Source organism: Gadus macrocephalus, chromosome 16, assembly GCF_031168955.1.
Source record: "Gadus macrocephalus chromosome 16, ASM3116895v1".
Classification (NCBI taxonomy): domain Eukaryota; kingdom Metazoa; phylum Chordata; class Actinopteri; order Gadiformes; family Gadidae; genus Gadus; species Gadus macrocephalus.
Genome location: NC_082397.1, coordinates 4982108 through 4992107, shown reverse-complemented (window position 1 = coordinate 4992107; position 10000 = coordinate 4982108). Strand labels below are relative to the sequence as shown.

The following is a 10000-nucleotide window of genomic DNA, read 5'->3' as shown; positions in this document are numbered from 1 at the left end:
GGGAAGACTGTACCTTTAAAGCCTCTAAGCCCCGCCCCTACAGCGGTGACTCATAAACTTTGACGTCCTGCCCAAAGTTTAGACTCAAACAAAACTTTGCGATTAGTGAGTGGCAGTGATTTGCGTTCGCTTATCATGTATCTTATTCAGACACAGTCAATAACAGTCTAAAGTTGGAATCAAACAACTGCTGGGATTATTTTGTTTGGCATTTTATATGTATTTTTTCCACAAGTGTATGTAGGTATGAGTTAGAAGCGGTTATGCGCTTTGTGGCGTTTTAATTATGCGCTCGAAAAACAACAGGAAAGCGTATTCTGTCGCTGAACACTTTGACTAGCGAATAGTTTGATCAAACTAAGAAAAAAACGAAAAGAAACCAGCCTTTTCCGTTTTTTTTTAAAGATGACATGGAATAACTTTTAGCCGACCGATCGCTCCTAAGCTTTTTCCTTTTCCCTACTCCGTTAAAGTTTGGATTGGTTTGAAGCTTTTCCTCCACAACTTTACCCCATTCTCGCCCGAATGATGGACCAGGGTCAGCACAACCCGCCCGCCGGCCACCAGATCGTCCACGTCCGGGGGGACTCAGAGACCGACCTGGAGGCGCTCTTCAACGCCGTGATGAACCCGAAAAACACGATCCTTCCCCCCTCTGTACCCATGAGGATGAGGAAACTACCAGACTCCTTCTTCAAACCGCCTGAACCCAAGTCCCACTCTAGACAAGTAAGACCACACCGTCTGTCCCCCTTTCTCCCTTTCTCCCTTTCTCCCTCTCTTTGAAATAACATGGGCCCACAAATCTTAATTTAGATATTAGTTATTAACTACAACTAACAAGTCAGCTAGAGGTGCAAATGCATTTAAGAGCAATTGGTAGGATAAAACCTCTCCGGTTGTTAAAACCTCGCTGGTTTAAGCCTAGGCCTTGACACACTTCACTTTATAAGCCCGAGAAAAGTAGCCTGTAGAATTTAACCGACAAATATCCGTTTTCAAAATTTATTAAAAGTTTGTGAGTAGGCCTTATTGTCAAACTTTTGGTTTTCGTTACGTGTGTGAGCTTGATGTTATGCAAAGAACATAATTACAAAACAGTGATCCATTGAAAGCCCATTTGTTTACAACTTTTGTTGACGTTTTTTGTAAGTTCAAGTGAGTTTATCGAGTGCGACTCCCGAACGATGTTTTTGTTTTTTTTAGACTGAAAACAATCGTTTATGCGACATCATATGATGCCAGCATTATTCGTCCTATTTACCCCCACCCCTCCTTCTCTCCTCTTTTTCGTCTGTGATCCTTGTGAAGTTTGGTCGAATTGCGCATGCGCTCTTCATAGTGGCCCAGACTTGAGTTGGGAGTGGGGGCCCCTGTACTCACTTCAATTCATCAGTGTTTCTTTTGCTTAAAATTGATCCCATCTAATATACGTAAATATTACAAATGTATAAAATATACATAAATATCGAATATATCTGTATACAAATTTTATGAAATATTTTAAAAAACGATATATATATGTATATATACATATGTAATTATGTATAAAATAAAATAGCATAGAATAAACTTTATTCATCCCAGATCGGGATTTTCAGAACAGTAAACACAACTCTCAATAGCTGCTCTGCGATTAAACCCCGGAGACAACATTTAAAGTGACTCAAAGCACAACAAAAGGTCGTACTGCCCAGTTAACGTGCTTAACCCTCCCCGTAGACGAGAATCTCAAGCTAACTATTTATCCTATCTCTAATCTGCCCACCCCCGCCCACCTCCCGCCCGCCCACCCACCCTAACCCCAGGCCAGCACTGACGGAGGCACCGCGGGGGCCCTGACTCCACACCACGTCCGGGCCCACTCGTCCCCGGCCTCCCTGCAGCTGGGGGCCGTAACTCCGGGGACCCTGTCGGTCCTGGGCCCCCCAGGAACCTCTCCACAGCACCACCGCCAGTCCTCGTACGAGATCCCCGATGACGTGCCCCTGCCCCCGGGATGGGAGATGGCCAAGACCGCCTCGGGACAGAGATACTTCCTCAAGTGAGTTTGCTAAAAAAGCATCTTTAATCAAATCAGAAACAAAAATGATGAAAAAGAAATAACGCTTTCAGCGCTTTTACTTTGAAATAAAATACAAAAAAACGCTTTTATTTTGAAACATCCCTTAAACATATACACTTTTCCAATCGTTTAAAGCATACTGGTCGAGGTTGGCGAGACTCAGAAGGGAAAGTTTCCGTTGTGAAACGGTGGGTTATTAAATTTGGTGGCGTGGAGAAGGAGAGGAGCCCTGAGCTCGCTGCTCCTCGCTGCTCCTTCTCCAGAGCTCAGATTTCAGTCCAAACAAAGGAGCACTGTAGCAGTCCCAGCCGCCGCCGAACTCACTGCTCTGCTAAACTCATCTCCGAAGTAGTCTGTCTGTCCACCTCCACCACCACCACCACCAGCCAAAACACAACTTTGCGTTTTTTACCGGAGACTGTAGTTGCAAATGAAGGTCGTATTTTCATGTACAGAACTTTTTGTCACAGACAAGTGCCAGCATGTGAAGCGGGATGTTGCTTTGTTTTTATGTTTATTGACAGTTCAACATTTGTTATGCTTATTTATTAGCATCTTTAAATAATTCTCCTGTGTTGCCTGGAGGTCAACAGTTCTCTGTGTCCTCAAAATAAGATCAACGTACACCCTAACATTGAGAGATAGAGATGGATCTGGAGAACTCCTAAAGACAACATTTATCCTTGGGCAAGATAGAAAATGTCAGTTGTCAGCCCAAATATGAGCCTTTATAGACAATGGGTTCTTGGCAACCCCACCAAAAGAATATAACTTATAAAGAAATTGGCTCAAATACAAAAAGGCAAGGCTTTGCAAACCAGATGTTTGCAGGTCCCACATCTGGGGAACATCTGGTGTGTTATTAGGGGAGGTCTTCTTGAGATGGCACAAAGGTTGGACTGGGGAGGGAGGGAGGGCTGCTGGTGTAGTGACTGACCATCCCTCTACAACCCCCCACACCCACCCCCACACACGCTGCGGGAGTGGTCAGGAGAAGAGGTAGCTCACGTTTCACTCAGGTGACCGCGGCCGCTGTCAGGGTTCGTACCGATCGTTACCACACATCGAGAGGAGGCTGTAAGACAGAAACGCAGAAGCTGAACTCTCCATCTCACTCTCAGCTTTTTTTTTTTATCTCACTCTCTCTTTCTCACTGTGGATTCCCCCTGTTTCTCTCTCTATCTCTTTCTCTCTGTCAGAAGTCGTTTTTTTCTGTGAATCTCACTTTCCCCTCTCCTTCCTCTCTCCTCCTCTTTCAGATTCTCTCTGTCTTTCTCAGCCTCTGTCTCTTTCTATCTTTCTATCTCTGTCTGTCTTCCCTCTCTACATTGGTCTCTCCCTCTATGTCTCTCTCTCACGGTTGTTTGGTTGAATATGAGTCATGAGCCCTGATTTTTTGGCAGCGAGGGGATAAAGGGGTGGAGGAGGAGGGGTGGGGTTGTTGAGGTGGTGAATGGAGGGTGGTGGTGGTGGTGGGGGGACGGAGGACGGGGGGGGGGGGGGGGGGGGGTGAATGGTGGGGTGAGGGGGTGAATATAGGGGTGAGTCAGAGGGGCGCTGCGGAGCTGACGTGGCTCGAGCGCGAGGTTCCGTTCTGGGGACGGGGCTGAATAGGGGCCATGACGGCGCCGTGGCCCTCCCTTTGTGTTGCTGGACTTTAAATGGCAGCCATGTGGAGATGACTAGAGTAGAGGCTGGGGAAGTGGGCTGGGCTGGGCTAGGGGGGGCTGGGGGGGGGGGGGGGGGGCTTGGGGGGAGCCCTGCCTTTGTCCCGGCACAGAAACAGTGATCTTTATTCACACTGCAGGTCTGTTGAGACTCATGTGAGCCCTCCAAAAATAGACAAATGGCTGCCATGGGAGTTTTAAGATGGTGGTAGTGGTGGGGGTGGGAAAGAGGAGGGGGGGGGGGGGGGGGGGGGGTGTTTAGATGTGTTCACGGCGTACTTCAGCGGCTGGTGAGTTTCGAGACAGACGCGGGGGTACTGGAGTGGTTTTTGGGTGTTTTCAGTGCTGTGGCTGTGTCATGATCTCTGGATCCTGAGTTTGGGGGGAACCGTCTATTTTCTTCTCCTTTCTTCTTCCGCCTCAGGCTCTCAGGTTACCCTCAGCCAGTTTCATAAAACAAGGGAAAGGAGAAGCAGAAGAAGAAGAAGAAGAAGTAGAAGTAGAAGTAGAAGAAGAAAGAGTTGGGAGGGAAAAAAAAGCAGGAAGAAGTTTGGGAGAAGGTCAACATAGTCTGGATGCTGGGCTATCCCTGCTGCTTGTCTTCCCGTAACTCTGGTCCATGTATCTGGGGGGGGGCGGGGGGGGGGGGATATGAGGACATGGGTCACCCCTGCCTGGGACTGAGAACTAGAGGGTTGGGGGTTGGGGGAAGGGCTCTCTAGAGCTGGGTCATACACTAATGGTGGTTTCTAATTTAGACACACCAGTGGAGCAGGAGGGGTGAGGGGTGAGGGGGGGGGGGGGGGGGGGGGGTAATCAGTGTTTCCGGGGGCTTATTAAATGGAGCTTTGAATGAAGCTTGTCTCTGTGGGAAGTCGGTCCCAAGCAGAGAGCAGGCTTCTAGAGGGGTGAGAGGGCTCCATGTGACCTCGGGGGCCAGGTAGCACTGCTTCATTAGACAACCCATTGTGCTCTCTAAATGGGGGTTTGCTTTTAACTCCTCTTTGGGGATGAGTCTGTTGTTGTTGCTGGTAGTCTTTTTGCGACAACAAATGCTACACTATTTTTTTTATTTGTTTGCAGGGTTGGTTATGTTGAAAGTGGTTACAATATGTCGTAAATGAAATATGAACACCTATTTTTTTCTTATTGCGTCAATATTAACAGTGAAAGAATATATTTAAAATTATATTGATATTTAATGTATTGATATCTGTTTGGCTGTCACGGTTAGATAACTTTTCTTTGATAGGTTGATTTAGTCTTATTGGTTTGCGCTTTGCCTAGTCTTTGCTAGACTATGCTAGTTTTTACTAGACCGGGCAAATTTTTTGTTGTCTCACTTTTGCTAGGCAAGGCTAGTTTGTGCAAGGCTAATGTAGTTTACGCCATGCAACTTTGCGCATGGGTGGCTGACGTTCTTTGTGCTGTGCTAGTTTGTGCTAGGCTAATCTAGCTTGTTCTCCAATAGTTGCTGTGCTTTGCTGTGGTCCCAGATAGTCTTGGTCGACACTAATCTTTTCCTTCAGGGTGGGAGGGGGGGGGGGATGGAGGACTTTGTCCTCCTCATCAACAGATGTTCAGGAAGTGGTGTAAGTATATACTCCAAAGCACTAGTCACACTGTTACTAGCGTAGCCTATTTCTGCATCCATAGGATAGCAGTAGCCCTTTATCCGAAGGATACAGAGCTTGCAGGAGAATAAAGCTCTATAAACTACAATGCCATTGTTGTTGTATCTGAAGTCTATTAACTTAATCTAGCATTGTGTATTCCATTTAACCCCATTTAAACTTTGTTTCCCCAACCCGCCATTAAAACTGCACAACAATTCAGTCCTGTAGCTACGTTATAACAAAACCACCATCACTTTGTAATTACAGTGTTTTCGAGTCCTCATCTAGTCTGGCAATTAAGCTTCGAACCACACATCGGAAATTAGAGTTGCTAAATATGCTAACTAGGTTTTTATCTGAAGCTGTTTTGAATTGAGGGGACCTCACAAATGGTACTGCAGCCCCCCCCACCCCCACCCTCATTTGGAGAAACTTTGTGTTTGTCAAACTTCTGGTTTATTGACCATACACACACACGCACACACACACACACACACACACACACACACACACACACACACACACACCACACACACACACACACACACACACACACACACACACACACACACACACACACACACACAGGCCCCTTCCTGTTCAGCTCAGTACACAAATGGGAGTGTGAGAAAGCTGGTGTTTACCGAAGCCCTGGTGTGACACCTTCTCCAGACATCAATAGCTCCACTGTCAGTGAAGGCATCTCACAGAGTGCCTCTATCTGGTCCTCACCGGCCCCCCACTCACCGCCACCTCACCGTTGCTACCACACACAAGCCAGGCTAACTGCAGTCAGATAACGGAGCTGACACATTGCTTTGTTTCGTTGTCTCCTGCTTAGGCATATATCTAATCTAATCAATCTATAATCTATATCTAAAAAAAGAAAGTAAACATCGTATTCTGGGGGCGTGGCATTTGTGAACACGCTTTATTTTAGCACTAGGACACCTTGATTGATTTATAGACAGATCACCTCAATTTTCATTCATCATGAAGTAATGTATTATCTGAGGTGGACAGATAGATGGGTGGGATCCACCTAAACATAAAGTTTCGCCTTGCATTGACCCCGACCCTAACACTTTGCTCAGGGCAACGTTGTTGCGCCAAATGGCTGTTGGGCTCAAACACGACTCTTTATAGCTGTTGTTTTAAACCACTTGGTCAGCCTGTTGAGTTCTGCATTTGTTTAACTAGTGTGTGCGTGCATGGGGGGTGTTGTGTTGAGCAACTGAAGAACCGTAAATAAACTGTCTTGAACGCTGAATCACGGCTGAATCACTGGCCTGCTTGGTAATGATGAGGATAAGGGGCCCAATGAGAGAGGGAGAGAAGGGGAAAGAGAAGGCGAGAGTGGGCGCCACTTCAAAGGCTAGATCCTAAATCCACAGCCGGGGTCACAGAGGTGCAGCCACCCGACCGAAACCCAGATAGGGCAGGGCGGAGGTCTCATCATCATTAACATCTTCCTCATCATCGTCATCGTTACTTCAGAGCTGTGACGAGATCTGTTCTCCCTCCTGGAAACTCCGCCTACTTTTATCCTGGTCCCTGGCCGGGGAACCTTTCTCTATGACTCAAGGTCTGTCCGTCTGTCTCTCTCTGTCCCTCTCACACACACAACATTTGACCCCTGTATTTATTATGGTCTGGCGAATGTTGCGCTCAGTCTGAGTTTAACAACAAACCAGCTTTGATCTGCTTCCTTTTGTTAGTTCTGTACGACCCAGCACCTCTTGGAAGTGGTGCTCAGCGCGCCGTTTTACCCCACACAGGCATGGCCATCGCTTTCATCGCTAGAAAAACAAGTTTCCCGCCACAAGAATGGCGGGAAAGTCATTGTGGTTCCATGACCCGAGGCTCTCGTGTTTACGTCTCTCGGCAGCAACAACAACAACAACGGCATCAGCTGGCTTGAATGTATCATGTGTAGTGTCCTATGGTACACACTCCACAGTTCAGACCAACCCTGATTCAACATTATTTGTGCTTTACTGCCGCCACTTCGCACATAACTCCTGAATTCTCGTGAAATCAGCGGCTGGAACCCGCAGCTCGGGCGCGGCCCGGAACTGATTAGCGCTGTTAAGCCGTCTGTCTGTCTGTCTGTCTGTCTGTCTGTCTGTCTGTGTCTCAAGAAGACACTTGCCTTGCCACATCAGTTTCAGTAACCTGGTGACATCAGGCCGAGCCTCTATGTGAGGGCTCCACCCCCACGACTCCTTTGCACATGTGGCGTTATAAATAACACTGCCACAATAAACAGCACCTGATAATTGGGCCATCACTCAGAGAGACGTGGAGTGGCTGGTGGATCGAGTCCCCTCACAAGCCACAGTAATGACAGCTTGGGGGAGAATTCTGCAAGGCAAGCTGCAGGCTCCATGCCTCCAGCTCAGTCAGGGGGGGATCGCAATCTATCTTGTCACCCAGGAACGACAGCTCTCTCACCAAGCTGCTTTAGTCCGCCTCCTCCCCCCTTAAGAAAACTGTTTTTTTTTTTTAAACGCATTCAAAGTGTGTGTTGTGCTTTTGATGATTTCTGTCAAGTCGCTTCATTTAAAAAGTTCCCCCATAACTAGGACCAGGCGAGAAGTTGTATTGTGATCGTTTTAACGGAGAAACAAATGGAGAGTTTGGGTTTTGGGTCGAGATTGAGTCGTCATTCCTAATTCCCACAAAGCCACACATTCCCATTTTTTTTTTCGACCGTCACTATCGTGCTAGATTGCTGCCTGCACAAAATTACTGGTCTTGTCTATATTTGAACAACTTTTCGGTTATCCATGTATTTTTGTCATGGCCCTCCTTTTGACCCTGCCCAACCCTAATGGCCAAAGCGAAATAACATACAGATGTTACCATAACCAAGAAACCACAACAAGCTGGAACCAGTTTGGTCTGTCTGTCTTTCCCTAGGGGTGATCAGATGGGGGTGTGAGGGTGGGGTGGGGGTAGGGTAGTAGGGTAGGGGGCCATGGGTGTTAGGTCTGGCTATCCTGCGGAGGTTTTGTGCTTTTTATCAGCAGGACATGTAAACACAAACACAGGGAGCGTAGGGCGGGGCTGTGCCCAGGGGTCACGGAGGGAACTTGCTCCGTTCACACACACACACACACACACACACACACACACACACACACACACACACACACACACACACACACCACACACACACACACACACACACACACACACACACACACACACACACACACACACACACACACACACACACACACACACACACACACTTTAAGGCAGGAATAATCGTTGATGTGTCCGTGTGGGACTTCGGCAACTTCATAACCGTACGAGTTGGTGGGCTATCCTGCTGCTGGCAGAGGCCTCTCTTTGTTTCGCTGCCAAAAAAAGATATGAGTGCTGTTTTTTTTTTTTTACCAAACCATCTTTTATCACAATTCTATCTAGGAACAGGATTCCTCAATGGGTTGGGCTTTTTTTTTTTTAATCTTCCGATTAAAATCCTGTAAAACGGTAGCAGTTGGTTCATCGCAACTGCTCTTGCTCGTGGCCAGGGGAAGAAAAGGGCTGAGGGAACCTAGCACGGCTAGGGCGCCAAGTCAGTAGCTAGTAGTAAGCTAGCTGTTCTTTAACCGGCTTTCTCTCTCCATGTAATAATCTGATTAGTGAAACTAAGGCTATTTTTTAAGGATCTGCCCGGGTAATCAATAGACTTACCCTTAAACCCGCGGCTGACCGTTTTATGTTATGCACGGCCGGGGATAAAACGTGCCAGGTTCCCCGACTTTCTCGGGAAACCAGTCACTTTTCAGGGAAACTACCGTGGCCGTTGCCGTGGGTTGCGGGGCCATGTTTGAGGTTGGTGCAGCGCAGTAATGTGGCGTAGACTTTTGAAGATGGTGAATGGATTATGTTTTAGTCTTTAAAACTGGCTGATGAATCACCGGCCGTTGGTCACTCATTTACCACACTCCTCGTCGCCCAGCGATCCACGACGACGACTGCGAACACACAGGGAGGCTCTGTGGGGGAGAGACTCGGGCACCTGGTGTTTTATCTCTGCTCTGTCGCACACACAGCCAGCCTTGTGCTTCCCCCGCTCCACCATTGTTCAACTCCAGCCTTTTTTGTTTTGTAACTTTTATCTGTTCTCTGTGATACTGATATTATTATAATAACGATAATAACGGTGGGGGGGGGGGGGGGGGGGGGGGAGGGGGGGGGGGGGGGGGGAGTCGTTGGTGAGAATGTGCCAGTGTTGTGTTGTGGTTCCGACTCCAGGCACACTGCTCCAATAGGAATCATCTTCGAGTCCTGGAGCACCAATCGAAACGGGGTCAGGGTCTAGCAGGACAAACCCCCGCCCCCCCCCCCCCCCCCCCCCACCCCCCATTGTAAATGGGATGGTTTCCTGAGTTGGAAGAGCTAAAAAGAGGGTGGAGTTCCGGGGAGTGTAACAGGACCTCAGCAACTCCAACAGCAATGGGGTCGCCCGGGACTGTTTCCGTAGCGCTGTTGTTTCCTCTCTCTCCCCCCTTTTCTCTCCCCTCCCCCCGTGACCTGTCTCATGGGGCCCCTCTGCAGTGAACAGTTACAGCTTGGTGTGTGTGTGTGTGTGTGTGTGTGGTGTGTGTGTGGTGTGCCGTGAGAGAATAGGCTAGTTG

The 10000-nt window shown here is 48.0% G+C and overlaps 1 protein-coding gene across 1 annotated transcript in view; it reads left to right on the top strand.

The window, feature by feature from the left end:
• The first annotated feature begins 57 nt into the window (after positions 1-57).
• The window catches only part of LOC132474894 (transcriptional coactivator YAP1-like), an 18395-nt gene continuing 8452 nt past the window's right edge, over positions 58-10000 (top strand). Inside the window, 3 exon segments of the mRNA XM_060075796.1 lie at positions 58-729; positions 1809-2047; positions 9618-9672. Coding sequence (XP_059931779.1) covers positions 526-729; positions 1809-2047; positions 9618-9672 — 498 coding nt within the window. The 5' untranslated portion in view covers positions 58-525.